Source organism: Perca flavescens, chromosome 8 (assembly GCF_004354835.1).
Source record: "Perca flavescens isolate YP-PL-M2 chromosome 8, PFLA_1.0, whole genome shotgun sequence".
NCBI lineage: Eukaryota > Metazoa > Chordata > Actinopteri > Perciformes > Percidae > Perca > Perca flavescens.
The window spans coordinates 2,826,394-2,845,485 of NC_041338.1; the positions used below are offsets into that span (position 1 = coordinate 2,826,394).

The 19,092-nt window shown below is 40.1% G+C and overlaps 1 protein-coding gene across 1 annotated transcript in view; it reads left to right on the forward strand.

The window, feature by feature from the left end:
* Positions 1-18,233, forward strand: part of ntrk3a (neurotrophic tyrosine kinase, receptor, type 3a) — a 166,371-nt gene extending 148,138 nt beyond the window's left edge. Inside the window, exons 15-18 of the mRNA XM_028584345.1 lie at positions 1,037-1,209; positions 7,923-8,166; positions 14,665-14,823; positions 18,048-18,233. Coding sequence (XP_028440146.1) covers positions 1,037-1,209; positions 7,923-8,166; positions 14,665-14,823; positions 18,048-18,233 — 762 coding nt within the window. The remainder of the gene's footprint in view (positions 1-1,036; positions 1,210-7,922; positions 8,167-14,664; positions 14,824-18,047) is intronic.
* Positions 18,234-19,092: the final 859 nt, after the last annotated feature.

A 19,092-nucleotide genomic window follows, 5' to 3' on the forward strand; every position in this document is an offset into this window, starting at 1 on the left:
TTTAGTGCACTTAGCAGCATTTATTAAACTTCTGACAATACAAATTGCACATCTTCACAGAAAGTGACATGTTATTATTAATCTCAACACTATTTCCTCCTAACTCCTGTTGAATCAAATCAGACTAGGGTTATCTAAAGTCAATTCTTGTTCACCTTGTTTTTTTAGATCATTGTTCATTTGTTGAAGTGTTGTATCTGTGTTTTGGGGATCCTAATGTTACATGTCCTGTTGCACTCATTAGGATCAAAACTCTGAGTTGCGTGCAGGTAAACAGTCCGTGTGGAGAGCAAAAGAGGCGGAACACATTGGTAGAAATGTAATCTCAGAACTCATCGGCTGTCATCTGCAAAGATTTAGCATTTTATTTTATTGATTCTTTTATTTCTCTGTGGGGCACAGAAGAGGAAGTATTGGTCTGGATATCTGCTGACTACACCAGTGTCATCAAACATTACACACAATATACAACAGAGGCGAGAGCCACGTGCACTCATTCAGAAAGGAGGCTGTGTGCACTGTGAACACAGTTTGAGGTGCCACATTTTTGTCTGCTTTTCAGTTAGGTCAAGGTGTGATCACTGGATCAGCGATCACAGCTGGATGGACAAACAGCTGGAGATGATTTAGAAGATTCTCATGAAAAAAAAAGGAGAGAGAGTCTGGATATCAGACAAATTACATTTTATTCAAATAATCTTTTAAAAAGAGATGTTATCAAATCATAGAATCATAGAAACATCAAATACAGCATTGTTTGTGTTATTTTTAAATAATCATTATCAACTGTCCTCCTACCTCACGGCTGCTTACGAGGACTAAATTGCAGCTTTTCCTGCTATAAAGGTGAACCTGTATCAGGTTTTACTACAACTACAAGTGAGAGAACGGACACTAACGTCAGGACACAGGAGGGATAGGAGTGTTTCCATGACTACCACGATTTGGTCGAGTAATCCACTCTATCTCTCTGTCTCTTTCTCTGTCTGTTTCTGTCTGTCTGTCTGTCTCTCTCTGTCTTACTGTCTCTCCACAGACTCTGAAGGACCCAACTCTTGCAGCCAGGAAGGATTTCCAGCGCGAGGCTGAGTTGCTGACCAACCTGCAGCACGAGCACATAGTCAAGTTCTACGGTGTGTGTGTGGACGGAGATCCTCTGATCATGGTCTTTGAGTACATGAAGCACGGAGATCTCAACAAGTTTCTCAGGTGAGTTTAGCAGACGAACATGCAGGTGAGCCACCAAATTTATTTCCAGAGTCTTGGACTCTGGGAATAGAGTTACAAGTGGGAGCCAAAGCCATGAAACCATCCAAAGCAGGTAAGTATTTCCTTTGTCCTTACACAAATCCATTGTGGTAACAATGGTTTGTCCAAATATGTGAGTATTATGTAAATATTATTATTATATTGTTATGAGTGTTAAGTCTTGTGAAGGAGATCCAATACAAAAAAATATTATTTAGTCATTTTTCACACTTCCTGCAACACATAGGATAATATTTTAAAGCGGTCTCCTGATGGTTTTACACTCTCACAACTTTCACAACTGACAACCATTTTCCCAGTTTATACCATTGGCGCTGTCATTTTCAAATCTTCATTTTCCATTTTTCTACCTTCCAGTGACTTGTTGGTGACAGTTCATTTGAGTACACTATCAAAATTAACTCTCACACTTAATGTTAGAGTTTGGATAGTTTTCAAATGAAGTCTGATGGCAGAGATTTATTCAGCTGTCACTTTACTTGACTTTACTATGTTTTAAATTTAAATTTTTTTCATGCACTCTAAACACAAAAGGTAATGGCAGATTAGTGCTGATTAAACTATGTTTCTAGCCAAAAGAAAGGCATGACAGTAATGTTGCATAACCTGCTAACACACCTCCTTAAGATAGCATGGAGAAATTAAAAATCTACTGGAAGAAAACCTGAATGCTTTCCGTCCTTTTTAGAACAGACATGTGGTAGTGGAGCACGTCAGCCTCTTGTGGCCAAAAGGAGTATTACAACAAAAAGTCACTTCTTTTCACACATGAAAAAAAAATGAGCATACAAAAATGTCTATCTTGCCTCTCAGGGCTTCTGTACATGTACATTGATTTGATCATTTTGATGATTTTTTTACAAAGTAGTTTGAATTTCTCAGTCTTCTCCTCTGTAGCTTTAGCCTGGGTAAACCCCAAGGGGGTAAGCTTCGCTTCAGAACGCGAACCTCCGATGGCGCCATTTTGTTGCTACAAAGCGATCACCTCTTGTTAGCATTACACTGACCGCCATTTTTTTTTACGTCACTTGACTGCGAATAACTTTACATCTGAAGCGTTTAAAGACTCTATTTGTCCGTTGTTTATTTCTTAAGAAACACAACAATGTATAAAAGGCTCCATTACCTTGTACCTCACGTTATGGCTCCGTAGCAGACGCTTTTGTAAAAATAGGTTAACGATTGTGTCATAACCACGAGACTTACTGTCACACAGTAGAGGAATTACCGTATAGTACAGGAGAAGCTCACAGGCAGTTTTGACTTACATTAGCTGTCTAGGTTTGATTACTAATGTTAACTAGCATGTTAGTTAGCAATAATTAGCCTGTGCTTATGTTATCTCCTTACATATACCTACACTCTCCGTCTCTGTAAGATTGGAAATGATTGAGATTTCTCTTTGCACAGCTACCAGAAGACTTACAACTTTCAGACACGTTGCTCACGTCACATTTACGTTGTCTCTGTCAGTTGGAGGCTGCGCAGTAAAGCAAGAGATCACCGGAAAAGTGCTTCTAATATTCTTCACTGGTCTCCGTCCAGAGCAACGGGGTCTATTGGTCCATTATATACTGTCTATGGTAAACCCTGACAAACTTCCGGCAAATTTGAGATTTGCTCTGCAAGTCAGTCTGGCAAAGAGCCCATTCAAACCCATTTCCAATGTTCACAAAATTGAGGCACCAATCACAACTGCTGAGGCGGGCTTTACACCAATCACAACTGTTGAGGCGGGCTTTACGTGACGACGATAGCTCAGCAAACTGCAGGTCAGTGTGACATATGCCGATTTCATGCAGGTCAACTATACAATTAACTGACACCATAAGTTATACGAGTTACAATTCTCAAAGAAGCACGCACACAGCACAGTCTCTTTTTCCTTTCTCTAAACTTTTCCGCCATGTGTGGCGCGTACCCGCTCGCGGTGTGAAGCGCGTCTCCACGCTATTCTCCCACATGTCGGGAACGTCGTGAATTAACCTGCAACATTTGAGTGGCGTCCATTGGTGACGCCCCTCTGGAAATGAATTGTCAATGAACCTTTCCCAGACCCACTCTCAGTTACAGCTGAGAAGGGTCTGGTGTCAACCAGGCTACTGTAGCTTTACTCTAGAGAACTTCCACCATTGTGAAGTCATTGGTAGCTTGCAGAACTTTAACGTAGCTTCCCCACACTGTGTGTATGTATGTGTGTGTGTGTGTGTGTGTGTGTGGAGCAGAGAGCAGTGTTTTAGCTGGTAGACACTGAGTGATGGATGGGCCTGTCTCAGTGAACTACTGCAGGTTGGACCTCGTCACCAGACTACAACCACCTGCTTGTTTCCCCACTTTCCTTCTTTAAAGGTGAAACCCCCACAGACTCGTGCCAGCCTGTTTTAAAGTTTTAAAATAAATGCAAAGCTCTGTCACCACAGTCAGAGTTAGAGCTGTGTCATGTGTCCCACAGTGATGGATGAACGAGTCTGTCTGGCAGAGTGACACACTAACAAAGGGAACTTTTCCACCCACAGCAGTATGTAAAATTGTATAGAAGAGTTACAATAGTGTAGAAGTGCTGTAGCAGAAACATGGGGATTGATGGCGGAGACAAAGAAAAATAGAAGCCTGCAGATATATCTTATTGGTTCCTCTTCACCAACAGTTTGGTCCATTACAAGGTTTCTTAAGAAATACTCACCAGATCTGCTGTAGATATGTATTGATATTGGTTTTTTTTTTCCTTCACTGTTTGGTCAAACGTTTCTCTTACACATATCAAAATCTAATGGTGAACTATGCAGCAGTTACAGAGCAACATAATTATTCATTTGTCATGGTTGTGTCTGTGTCCACCTGATGAATGTATTCAATTTTCTCTCACTTTCAGCTGTTTTTAGTCTCCTGAGGGAAACATCTGTCTCTGTAGCTGCTAAATTCTCCTCTATGTTCACCAGCTAGTTTCTGACTGTCTGTCTGTCTGTCTGCTGCTGAGCAGGTAGAGTACAGAGAGTTTATCTTTCTCACTGGAACCAGCTGCTGAGGGGAGCTACCACAGACACCATTTACATTGTCACTTAATACTAAAAATATTGAGCTGCATGCATACTCTAAAGTCTTCCTGGGTACTACTGTAGGGGGGTGAGGTTCAGATCTCAACATCTGCAGTCAGTAAAGTTATAGATACCTAACAGTCAAAGATTGAATTTATATCTTTCATCTGCTGAAGTTGGCCCAGAAGCCAGAAACCGGTGTCACCATAAGGTATGTTGACAGCCTTTAGCTTCAACCTCTAAATGAGATCAGCAGCAGAGGATATAAATGCTTAATGATTAAAAAATGATTACACATTGAAATAGTATACTGCATTTGTTTTCTGTATTTAACCACCTACGTGCTCCAAATACTGGAGTTTATGTAGAACCATTACATTCATTAATGTAAAATATTGATATGATATGTATGAAAGCTTAACTTTAGAATGTCCTGAAATTGACTTGAAATGATCAACTGCATGGCTTCTCTAGAAAAGAGTCATGGTCATCCAGTCATGTTCCAGTTTCTTCTCCCTTGCAGACAGAAAGGATACAGACAACAGCTCAAAGTGTCACTGTGCTGGGTTCATTGATCTTTGCTAATGAAATAAACAAGGAGAGGACACACGTTTGATCAGAGATGTGTACGCCTCTGCAGCAGCGCTTCCAAAACAGAACCAGTTATTGTAGTCTTGCTTTGCCAGACCCTCCTCCAAAGCGCGCTGAAGGAGAGTCTGGCTACGCCACATAGCATTCAGGGATGGGAGGAAAACGTGCTCTGGTTTTCTTTAAACCAATCACAATCGTCTTGGGCAGAGCTAAGCACCGGAAAAAAGCAAAATAGGCTTGGAAGGAAATTGTTTTGGTGGAACATGTGGAACACGTGTATGTTTAGTCGTGCAACAGAAAACTCAGATTGGACAGATAGTCTAGCTAGCTGTCTGGATTTAAAATGCCAACAAAAAGGAAGCCCAAGGCAACGGATATCTGGCCTAAATGAGTGAAATCCGGCGGATTTTCCGGTGGCAACAGAAAAATCCCCAGCAGTGGAACGTCAAGGATACAGTGTAGACTACAGTTATTGTAACCCAAGTGGCTGCTTAACCTTTTCAACAGCATCACAACCATGGAGCCAGGATTAGCACTCGTACATACAAATGGTGACACATGAAACAACAAACCAACATCAAATCCTCCAGAACAGCTCCAGTTGTTGTCCAGCTGTGAGGACCTCTGCTGGAGGAATGAACAGTAGTGATGTCTATATGAAGCTTCACAAACCATCAGTTTCATGAAGTATCTTCTGAGCTCACTAGATCAGAATTGGTTTAAAGGAAATGGCTCAAGGAACGACAACTCAGTGTGCTTTAAATGAATTGATCAGAGAGTGCCATCTAGTGGCTCAGGAAGTAAAGAGAATGCTTCATAAAGCTTCATTTGAACATGACTAATGAACAGAATTCCTTCTAAACATATTCCCTCTTTTGGTGTTGAGATGATTGTGTTGAAGAGCGCTCCAGAATTGAACAGGTGTTCTGTGACCTGTACGAAGCGTCTCCATTCAGAACATTTCTGCAGGTATTCATTTCTCTCCAAACTGTAACCCTGGGAGGAGCCAATTACCATACGAAGTAACATTGGAGTGGATTTCAACACCAGTTTGTTGTTTGAGTTGAAAATGTCAAATTTTGTCCATTACGTCGACGTCAAGGCTGTCTTCTGAGCCCAACCTGCTGCTGAAGAATCGTATAGTCTCATCATCTTTTGTGTTTGGGAAACCTTTGGAATGCCTTTTGATTAAATACGGCTGAGGAATTCAATCTGTGTTTGAATGAAGAGATGCAGTGCTGTCTAATTAAATGAAGTGTTTCCATCTGCTCTGTTTATTTCACCAGCAGGAGCTGCCTACAGTCAGCCTGCTGATCAACGCTTTGATTGATTATTAGATGGCCTTTTTATTTATTTATCTTAATTGAGATTATACATATACTTTATAGGTAATTAACAGATTTAAATGCTTTTTTGTTTACAACACCCAAAGTATGATCGGAGTTAAACGTTGTTAAATGTTAAACAATAGGAGTGACAAAATCTGTACATCAGCACTTTCTCTTTTTTTCTCCTACAAAAAAGTAGTTTTGAAAGACTACAAGCTTCCCTGATGTATGATGTATGTTCATGAGCGTAATTAGAAATAGTTTCATACATAACTTACAGTGTCTGCATAATGATAATCATTGTTTTTTGAATATCTGGAAACTAAAGCATGATGTGTAATGGTTATGTTCAGTCAGCTCAAAGCTTTTGCTGTTAAATATTGAAAAAGTGGCCAGTGACAGGAGCAAGAACGTGTTTACTTTTTCAATATTTAACCAAAGCTAAAAGCTGTCACTAACCTGCAGCTAAGTGCTGTGGAGCCTAAACTTCACTCATGGGACGCAGGAAGAACACCTAGCGTGATCTCTGTGAGTTGAACATAATCCTCCAAAATGTATTAGGCAATTTGTATATTAACATAATTTCTTGGAGACAGGGTTGATCTATTCATTAAGAGATAGTTGTGGTGTGTTAAAAAAAAAACACACACAGGAAAAAACTAATACATTTAAAATGGAAAACATTTTTGTACACCCTGTCCTGAAAATATAACCATATGATATGTAGTGACATAAGCCTGTAATTAAAGAGAGTTTAATGTGTTGCTTGATACATGAACAGCTGGGCATCTATCCCGACATGTGCTATAATACTGAAAGAGCAGTGCAACATTATTGAAATCATGCCTTTAATTGCAGAGTGATATATAATGGATTACTCTATGTAATCAAGTGTTCCACTAGCGAATGCTTTGGGTTGAAATAATGCTTGCGGAGCTGTTCCCAAATATAAAGAATGCATGAATGAGTATACAGCCACTTCACAACACATGAGCTGGAACTTTGGGATTCACTACATGAGAGTTTTTGTTTTTTTCTCGCTGAGTCCGACTGCAGCCTACCTGCTCAGCCACTGCCAGCTGCTCTGGATCACAGACAAGCTAAATGCCTAAATTGTAAATTGCTGTTGCTAAGCTAATGAGCTGCATTATGTCTGCTGTGATTAGATGTTATTTGCTCCCAGGATGCTTTGCCCTGCAGAATAGAACATTGGTACTTAGTCGGACGTCAGGAAGTGGAGTCTACCAGTTTAATGTGTGTGTGTGTGTGTGTGTGTGTGTGTGTGTGTGTGTGTGTGTGTGTGTGTGTGTGTGTGTATGTATGTATGTGTATGGGACTGCAGTGTTTCAGTGAGTCTCTCTGTGCCTTAGATGCTAATTTTAGCTCAGTAATTGTGTGTTCCATTAAAGTGCTGGCATCAATTCTTACAGGACATACTGCTAATTTAGCCAGAACCAGTTACCCTCCAAACCACCATGCTCAAACAGACACACGCACGCGCGCGCACACACACACACCATAAACCATAAAGGTTTTAAAATGATAACATGTGTCAAGGGTCTTCAGGTTCATTTTCATATTCTACTAAAATGCAAGCTGCTCAGAGGAAGGAAATCTAATCAGTTGTATGTTTTTGAAAATGGTAAGCAGTCAGGTGTATTATACATAATTTATTAATTCTATTCTTCGGTCTCCTCAGAGCCCACGGGCCGGACGCCATGATTCTGGTGGACGGACAGCCTCTGCAGACCAATGGGGAGCTGGGTCTGTCCCAGATGTTTCACATAGCCAGTCAGATTGCAGCTGGCATGATCTACTTGGCGTCTCAACACTTTGTGCACCGCGATCTGGCAACCAGGAACTGCCTGGTGGGGAATGGCCTTCTGGTGAAAATAGGAGACTTTGGCATGTCCAGAGACATCTACAGCACAGATTATTACAGGGTAAGAATATGCCTGTTTGTTTCATAACACACCTTTTTTTTTCTCCAAAATGAAAAATGAGCATCATCTCATGTACACAGGGATCCAGATATATTGACCTCTGACATCTGGCTGAGGTGTGTGTGTCTATAAACATATAATGTACGGCCCATGATTGTAATGGATGACGAGGTGCTAAGAACCACCTGACAAGGCAAACCTTCTGATCATCATTACAGTCATGGAAAAAACACGGTGTGGCGTATTATTACATAACAGATGTGATAAATAAAAAAGGCAGAGCTGAGCACATTCTACCACAAGGATGCACCTGTTTGATTTTAGTAAGTCTTGAACAAAAATCCTCAGGATGAGCCCAACTACTGATCAAGCTGTTTAAGTAGAACAGCCTCAGAAACACTGGAGCCTCTAAGGGCTGCTCCAAGACTTCAGATTTTAGGGCTAAACTTGACATTCCATTGTTTTCCAAAGGTGAAATGTATTGTTTGAGCAGCTGATACCAGTGCTGTGGGGGTGACACACCAGAGGGCTGTACCAGTACGCCAGTTCTTCATCAGGCTCTGTGCATGTTCCCATAAAACGACAAAATAAGCTGTTTACGGGTGAGATGCCACTACAGCAATGCTGGTTTGTTTGACTTGGGTCAGTCTGTAGGGCTGATCAAATGGTTAAAGAGACAAATGAAAGGTTCATTATGTTTTACTGAACTGAATCATGTGGTTTAAAAATAATTTGGAAATATACTGGTTCATGTTCATGACTAAAATAATGTTAACAAAGCAGCATGACTTGATTTCATATGATGCTTCCTTGGTTATCCAGTATGTGCCCCTTTGGTTAGATGTGGAGCATAACAAGTCCTCACCCATGCAGACTCGCCTTTGAAGGTTTTCATTGTCTGCTTCCGCGCCACACTAACTGGTTTTGTTCTTAAAATGTACGGGTGTACAATAGCTGTAGGAGAGGACGCTGCTACCTGCACTGGCCGTCACATTACGAGTCACTGTCATAGCTTCGCTAAATAATCTTTAGTAGTAGTAATAGTCTTTCTTTAAGGATTTGTAATGTAGTAATGAGCCCTGGACCCTGGATGAGGTGTTGGAAATGATCATGTGGGTCCCAGATGCTGCCCGCTGTACGTTTGCTGCCTACGTAGAAGAGGTCTGTCTTCACTGATGATGGCAACAGCGGCTTATAGGGATTGTCAGGAGAATCTCTCAGCACTGTAATTGGCATGTTGGGAAATCATTTGTATATGGCAGTAAATGCCAATGCTCCATTGAGTCCCATCCTCTTAAGTAGCTTCTGTGGACTGTTTTCTTTTGAATGGCTGCTCCCGCTGGTAGACAGCAGCTGACTCTCTTTTCATTTTAACCTTCATCAGCGTTGAGCTGGTTTATGTTGCTCATGTGCACTCTCCTCCACCCTTATCCAGTTGTGTGGATTTAATTTTTTGTATATATTTACTGTGACACTATCAGCTTGGAGTCTAGAAATAACAAATTAAAATATACATTTATCGGCTTTAAGCTTTGGGAAACATCTTGGATTGGGTTCCAAATACTACTTTGTTAATGGTTACAATAATAATGACACCGTTGAGGTTATGGAACGATTATGGTCCCTGCACCAACACTGACTGTCAGTTGGAACCAGAAACAAACAGCGGCGTTGTTGACTTTGAATCCTTGGGAAATGTAGCCTACATAATTCATGTTTTTCTCAGTATTTCTCAATTTAGTTCAGCAAAAACCTTCCTCTGTAGACAGGCACATATATCGGACTGATATACAGACTGATTAACATGCATCGTCTGTCTCCAGTTCAGGCTCAGACAGCCACAGTGACTGAGGAGATCATTTTCCTACAGTGATTTTCCTCCCTGTGCTCACTGTTTGCCTGCAGTCAAACAGAACTCTGTCTGCTGCTCAGACGGAGCAGATTCCAGTTCAGCCGTACGTTTGAATTATCCAAGTCATCCAGGACTTCAGGGTCAGACAGAGTGCACACCTCTGCCCTGCATGCTGATAATGCTTCCCGTTCAGGGTTCCCAGACTTTAAAATGTAAGAAAACTAAAGCTGCAGACTGTCTACGTACCTTAAGACTTAAACTTTTACAAACTCCAAGACTATAATACAATACCAAGACTCTGCTTACTAATCATGACTTCACATTTCTTGTTTTGTCTGACCAAAAGTCCAAAGGCCCAAAGATATTCAGTGTACAGTGATATATATATAACTTTTTAACCAGAGAAGGATTAACATTTATTAAATTAAATGGCTTAAATTAGTAATAACTTGGCTAAACAGTAAAAGTTTGTTATAAAACATGTAGCTCAAATCAAGCAATCTGATTGGTTCATAGCCATGATTTAATAACCACATACTTGATGATCCATCATATCCTCACAGCTCAGAGGACTGGGTGTGCAGCGGACAAGCTGCGAGTATGACGTTGAGTTGAATCAGAAGGGCTCCAACAGATAGCAGCATCTGCTGAAAATTAACCCTGTTCCGAAGCTGTGAGCTGAGTGCTGAGTAAGGAAGGGGCTCTGGATTAGCCTCAGGCCAGATCGTAGCCCAAGGCTAGAAGAAACCCTGGACTTCAAACATGAAGCCTGAGAATAATTGTGATGTATGCAGAGTGTTTGAAATCTGCTGTATCATAATCATCTTCTAGAAAGACAGGTAGAGGTCTGGCATTAAAATCAGCTCACTAGCATCCTAATATTCTCTGAGAATGTTTCCTTTAGGCTACTAAGGCTAATTTACCATCCCACTTTTCCACCTGCAATTACACTAACATGCATCACAGGTTAAAGATGTAATTATCCAAAATGAGGCGGTCAGAGTCACATTAAAATGTACGTGCAAAAAGTCTTCAGGTTGCATATTATGACTAGAAGTGGTAATCGGCTGGAAATACTTACTGTAGATCCAACCAGGAGCAGCTGGTCATTAGCACTCCTCAGTAAGATGAACTGTTCACTATGACTTCCAAAAGCCACACATAATGAAAATCGGGCACCTGTTTTGGCAAGTGCAAAGAAAATGTGAATTTTTTTTAGTTTTAATGTTGTTAAAACTATCTGGGATAGACTCCTTCCCATTCTGTCGGACAGTGTCATGTATTCTGTATCAGCCTGTTCCAGCTCTTCAGTGAAGCTACAGTATATGATGTTTGCAGTTAGTGGCTGTTTATGATAGTTTCACCATCCCATCAAATGGAAATATGGATAACTACAGTTTTTTTCGATTGCTAAACGACAGTGGGCACAACTGGAGTCACGTGCAAAACTCTAACTCCAGTCTGCACAGCAGCAGTTCATGTGGACCAAACTCTAGTTTGTTTTTCATTGCTTGAACACAGTTTTCAAAACTCTACACACTTGTCCCATGACTTTAACCACAACGTGCACAACACTGTAGATTTACAGCACTTTGTTCAAATGCTAACACACTGCTGTCAAAACTGTTAACCACACATTCAAAACAGAATAGATTTCAGTCTGGTGCCTATCAAACACTGCTGATTGCAATTTTAGCTGAAAGCCTAAGTAGGTGTCTTATTTTAGACTAGTTAGTGAACATATATGGTATTTATACAGAGAAAGCTCAGAAAGCCTTTTTTTGTATACAAACACCAAATAAGAATGAACCAATTATACACTGTACCGTTTGAGAGAAACAGGTAAAAGAGCAAAGATACCAACATGTCCAGGTAAGATGTCTGAGGTTATGTACACAGCTATAAAAAAAAGTGAAAAACACTATATCTTTACAATAGTAAAACTGCGTTCTTACTGTTTTTCAGAAAGTAATGGCGGTGAAAGCAATAGAAACACCACATTCATTTTTATTTAGAGATGATGAAGACATCCAATGTGATGAAGAAAACTTGTCACATGATGCTGGAGAGAGGCAGGATTAGTCACACTATTCTTTGGTACTGTTACGTATGTACCTTTAGTTTTTTTTCCATAAATTCCATAAATTACTAGAGACAAAATACTATATTGAAAGAAAATTCCTTCTTTTTTACCTTATGTAAAAATTGGTATGCTATACAATCTATATTTTGTCCTTAAATAAACTATTGAGTAGTGTAAAAGTCACTCAAATTGTTCAAACTGTAAAGATGAAAAAGTTTGTAATTTCTGTATTGGTGTTTGATGCTAGTGTTTTTACCCTCAGTGTGTGTTATCTCAGTGAGGAGTGTGCATAGTGTTTGGCTGCACTGAGCCTGTTTTGCAGCTGATGTGAACTGTTTAGCTCAGGTGACTGTTGGTAGTGCAGACTGTAGTTTGAGTTTTGCACATGTGACTCCAGTTGTGCCCACTGTTGTTTAGCAATCGGAAAAAACTGTAATATGTCATGTGCATCAGTTTATGCATATTTCCAACATTCAGCTCGACACATTTGGTATCTTTGGAAAACATTGGGATCTACATTAGAATGGAAATCTCATTTCTGTGGTCCCATTCAGACCTGGAGTTAACATCCGTGATCCGAGTGATCCGATCACAAGTGGACATCTCTTAGTACAGGTCTGAACGCACCCAGGACGCACTGAGACTAAACTATCCCAAACTAACAGACAAAACCTGATTTCTCAGAAACAAACTTGAATTGATGCATACTGGTGGTCAGAAGATAAACCTATAGGATCATTTATGTGGGAGAGTTCTATGATGCTTTGTGAAGTAACGTTGGCGAGATTGTTTCATTGGAATAACAGAACCAGCCATCCCTTTAACCAGCACCTGCTGGACAGAGACAAATGCTGGGTACTAAGTCATATTATAGTTTAAATACAGTGTTTTGGAACATAGTGAGCGTATGGATCGTCAGCAAGAAGACATTTATATTCATACTTTCTCACGAGAAAGCTTGTCATTATTGAAATGCGTTGGTGTGGATCCAATGTCCATTGCAGAGTACAAAGCTTTCTTTAGCCTTTCAAGTTCATGGGGGTGGGTTTATATTCATCACAACAACTTGAATATGAAATTGTAATACAGCTAAATTATTTCCAGACAGTGCATGGTGATGTCATGTAGTAAGGCTGCTATTATTCTGTCATAAAGTAGATTTTTGTTTGATAAAACTAAAACACTGCAGACTCTTTACATTAGGAGTGAACAAGCCTCAGTTGTGAATGAATTGGATTAGATGAAGGCACAGCTTTACTCTCATCTTTTCATTCCTGGAACAATTGAAAAGTATTTAAGCTAGTGAATGCTAATGATCAGAGAGAAAAGGCTAGGGCAGGTTACACATACAGTAGTAATGAGCACTAATAAGAGAATAAATTAAAGTTGTATTAGTGCTTATTGAATATTGACAGGAGGAAGAGGTGATGGGGGAAGGAGGATTGGTGAGCAGCACACTGGAGGTCATTCATTATGGGAGTCTTGATTAGGATGCACATATTTGATTAAATTAGTCAAGCTGCTTTATGATTTCACAGCAGTCGGAATGCAGCGAGAGCAGATGAATAATGTGTGTGTGATCTGCACGCTGTCATGTACGTCGTCTCATATCCTCACCGTTAGTCCTGTGTGATCAGAGGAAAGATCCACTGGAAATGATCGGCCTGCTGTGTGTTATAACTCTATTTTTTTGGATCATTTTTGAGTATACAGCTTAATATTACTAACTCATAAGGAAATGTCTCAGGGTGCATGTGCTCAGGACAGTGCTTTTGAAACTTCACTTGTAATTCTTTAATTATATACAGTTTAAAAGAATGTTAGATGTTAGCTCGGTGGAGGCACAGGAGCCCAGCCCCTGGCCGTTCACTAAAACTCTGGTAGAATTATGAATATGCACTCAGGATGCAAACCCTAGTGTCCATGTCCTGCACGTTGCATGCACAGCATCCACTCCAATCACCTACCCATGCATGTGGCATCGCACTTCTTTCAGTTGTTCCTATATACTTTAATGAACAGGGTCATTTTATCTTTTGGGTCAGTAGAGTAAAAGCTGTGTACCAGAGTCAAAATGATTTTTGTAATCCTGTAATTGTCAAAATTACTATTTTGTAAGTTTGATTAATGTCTGTGTCCCTTAATATTTGTGGCGTTTCAATGCTGGCTATATCATCCCCCAAAGGCATCACGTGTAAGATATTCATCACACACATTTTCATGTTCCTGTGTATGTGTGTGTGTGTGTGTGTGTGTGTGTGTGTGTGTGTGTGTGTGTGTGTGTGTGTGTGTGTGTGTGTGTGTGTGTGTGTGCGTGTGTGCGTGCGTGCGCGTGTGTGTATGTGTGTACAGTTAAAGACGTGTGTTCCTTTGTGTGTCTTTGCTGCTGTACATGTATATACCTGCTTGTATGTGTCCCCCCCACCCCTCCTACCCCACACCTAATGTGCCAAAGCTATTCAACCATGCACACAGCACTACCAGCTGTAATGCAGTACAAGCTAAAGCTGGAAGACTTTGACAGACTGTGTGTGTGTGTGTGTGTGTGCGTGTGTGTGTTCAGGTGGGAGGGCACACCATGCTGCCTATTCGCTGGATGCCTCCAGAGAGCATCATGTACAGGAAGTTCACCACAGAGAGTGACGTGTGGAGCTTTGGAGTCATCCTGTGGGAGATCTTCACCTACGGCAAGCAGCCGTGGTTCCAGCTCGCCAATAATGAGGTACACCATCACTTACTCATGTATAAATGTATGGTTTACATCTGTATCAAGTCATGTATGACTTTTATAACCTACCAATAGGAACTACATTAAAGTAAAAAATTTTAAAATAAAAGAAAAATATATTAAAATGTGGGTACTATTGTTAGAGGGTCGGCCATCATTATGATGATTTAGGATTACATTTACCTGTTTAATGTTGTGACTCGAGTCATCAGCTGATAGTTTTGGCAAGTTGGAGCATTTAATCATGAAGAGGACTTTTCTTTCTATGAATTCACACAAATACAACATAATTCTGATACTTCAATCTAAATATTTTTAAATTTGACAGTTTAAAGGCAGTAGTCCAACAGTGGGAGGAAAAACTTTTAACAGGCAGAAACCTCAGCAGACCTTGGGAGGCGGCCATCTGCCTTGACCGATTGGGGGAGGGGGGAGGGGAGGGTAATACAGATATACAGAAATACAGAAATTGATTTATTATCATGCAAAATAGGAAAAATACAATTGGCATTCACATTTAACTGAAGAATACGTTTTTTGGTCTGTTAGAGGAAATATGCTCTGACACTGGCAGCTCGCTCGTCCTCCATCACTGAGCTGAATTTGGTGACGTCCGTGTGTTACATCAACCTGTTCTCACTCCCGCTTGGTCAGTGGCTCTCAGAGTACACCTCAGAGTCACTTACTGACCCAAAGTCTGGTACGTGGGACTGCTGGGATTGGTTGAAGTAGCGGGAAACTGTGGTTATAAATGCTTTTATAAGTCAGGACACGCATGATCTATTTTTCAAAAGCAGACAGGGTGATTCTTCTTGCTGATTCTTTCCCATGCAAACCAGTTTGACTTACCATCATCATACAAAAGGTCTGAATACTAGAATATTTCACTTAAGAAAAAGTTAAATTCCTTGTGTAAAAATGTACTTGGTTAAAAGTATGTGCGTAAGTGCCACACCAGAGTAATAACATAACCACCATTCCGCTGCACTAACTTCTCTATATAACATAAATACTCTTTTCATTCACTAATTGTTTCTACTTTGCCATCCATCACTGTTAACTACTGTAAATAGAAATTAATGCACTTCCTGCAGATGTTTCAGGTAAGCGAGGGATTGTGCACTTTGAGCCACTGGAAGGCTTTTAATGTGATGCATCCAGGCCAGAGTTATTGAGCTCCATTGACAGTAGCTTCACAGTGAACAAGGAATAAGCAACAGAAAAAGAACTTGTGATTGCTATTCAAGATAGAACGTGCAATGTGTGAATAGTACTGATGGAGTTGGTGCTGTGGAAATGAATATTATACTGAATTCACCAACAAATAGCATCTACAGCAAGTCAAAGCAGATCAGAAAACATGAGCCATTACTCAAACATGGTGTGTGAGCAACACGCCCGATGTGGAAAGAGGAAATGAAGCTCTTGCCCAACGTGCTGAGCATAACGAAAATATAATAGACCGTCTATGACAGCAGGGAGCAACAGATATGACTGAGCGAGTCTCAGAGAATAATACTGTCTTCAAGATCCAAACAAGAATACAGTGAGTTTACTGCCCTCACTATGGATTTCATAACTGCCATTTAACTGTACTGTCATCGAGATAATATAAGTATTACAGTTTTTTTCGATTGCTAAACGACAGTGGGAACAACTGGAGTCACATGTGCAAAACTCTAACTCCAGTCTGCACAGCAGCAGTTCATGTGGACCAAACTCTAGTTTGTTTTTCATTGCTTGAACACAGTTTTCAAAACTCTACACACTTGTCCCATGACTTTAACCACAACGTGCACAACACTGTAGATTTACAGCACTTTGTTCAAATGCTAACACACTGCTGTCAACACTGTTAACCACACATTCAAAACAGAACAGATTTCAGTCTGGTGCCTATCAAACACTGCTGATTGCAATTTTAGCTGAAAGCCTAAGTAGGTGTCTTATTTTAGACTAGTTAGTGAACATATATGGTATTTATACAGAGAAAGATCAGAAGGATTTTTTTTTATACAAACACCAAATAAGAATGAAACAATTATACACTGTACCGTTTGAGAGAAACAGGTAAAAGAGCAAAGATACCAACATGTCCAGGTAAGATGTCTGAGGTTATGTACACAGCTATAAAAAAAAGTGAACAACATTATATCTTTACAATAGTAAAACTGCGTTCTTACTGTTTTTCAGAAAGTAATGGTGGTGAAAGCAATAGAAACACCACATTCATTAGTATTTAGAGATGATGCAGACATCCAATGTGATGAAGAAAACTTGTCACATGATGCTGGAGAGAGGCAGGATTAGTCACACTATTCTCTGGTACTGTTACGTATGTACCTTTTGTTTTTTTTTCCCCTAGTAATTCCATAAATTACTAGAGACAAAATACTTTATTGAAGAAAACTGCTGATTTTCATTCCTTCTTTTTTACCTTACAGTATGTAAAAATTGGTATGCTATACAATCTATATTTTTTAAACTATTGAGTAGTGTCAAGTCACTCAAATTGTTCAAACTGTAAAGATGAAAAAGTTTGTAATTTCTGTATTGGTGTTTGATGCTAGTGTTTTTACCCTCAGTGTGTGTTATCTCAGTGAGGAGTGTGCATAGTGTTTGGCTGCACTGAGCCTGTTTTGCAGCTGATGTGAACTGTTTAGCTCAGGTGACTGTTGGTAGTGCAGACTGTAGTTTGAGTTTTGCACATGAGACTCCAGTTGTGCCCACTGTTGTTTAGCAATCGGAAAAAACTGTAATAAATATAATGGATGAATTTAATTGCAACAGCAACCACAGTGTCTGTTTAATTCTGTACAACAATAGTGGATTGGGACATTGATTTTAGAAAACTGAATATCTTTGTTAATCCCATAATTACTTTTTGATTTTGGGTAAGTATGAACACAATAGTCATACATTGCAATACAATTTAGTGTGGAAGTGAAACCAACATTAAAGGAATGGTGACAAATTAAGCTTTTTCTTTAACTACGTGTATAATCACATTTAAACAATGCATCACAAGTCCAACAAAAGCAATGTTGTATGATGCACCTGCATCCATTGTTTTAATGTCAGCCGAGATGTTAGTGTTTTAGGCTATGCTACAGTCCGGTTTCAATGTGTTTAAATGTGTATAATTGCATAACCAACACTTTCTGTGAACAAGGGGATATGTTATGTCTTGTTTAGCCGTGTGTCTCTCTGTCTTCCAGGTGATAGAGTGCATTACTCAGGGCAGGGTACTGGAGCGGCCCAGGCTCTGTCCAAAGGAAATCTACGATATGATGCTGGGCTGCTGGCAGAGGGAGCCACAACAACGCCTCAACATTAAAGACATTCAGAAGATGATGTTTACTTTGATGAAAGCTACACCGGTCTATCTGGACATTCTGGGATAGAAATGGATGGGGGGGGGGGGGATTGGATGTATTTTAGGCCGAACTAGATTTTCACTGGAATATACATACACAGTACACTGGATTGGAAGGATTGCCTTGTAGCAGAAGTCTGGCCTGGACTCACAGCATAGTCTGGAATGGAACTATGGAAATTGGGATTAGGAATGGACTGTACCTCGCCCCCAACTGCCAGACATATAAGTATTGGAAACGTGGAGTAATGTGTGCTGGATTAGAATGAACTAGCACACATTGCATTGCATCACATTGAAGTCAAAGGGAATGTCGTGGGTCTGGGCTTGTTAGTTCCAGTCCTTTTTTAATGAACTCATAACTAGAAGACTTGACTATAAAGATTGGATTGCATCAAACTGGACTGAACTGGATTAACTTGATTGTACTGGTCTGGTATGGTTTGGTTTAATTATCCTAATGTAGGTACCTTCATGTCCTAGCCTATGTCCTCATTTCACTCATTTTAAATCAGTGCAGCTTGGGTTCTTGAGCTTGAGGAAGCCTGACCCGGCCTGGTAGAATCTGGCTCTGCTCGGCTATATTTCTAATATCCTATCCCTAATGATATTGACCACACTCTGACTTGTTTTTATCTGTGTCCATTGGTAAGTCAAGCATGGGTTGGTTTGGCTCAATTTAGCTTGGTTTTACAAACCCTGCATTAGAGCCATTTCATCTTTATTACTAGGCCTTATTTGGCTTGTACTTTTGCCTGGTCCTCACACAGTAAACCATCCTCCACTGTGTAATGTAGAAGTTTAGAAAGAGGACCTGTACACAGTAATCTAAAGATATCTCATGCTTTTTTTTTAAACATTTGGATGCTTGTGTGTTCCAGACTTTC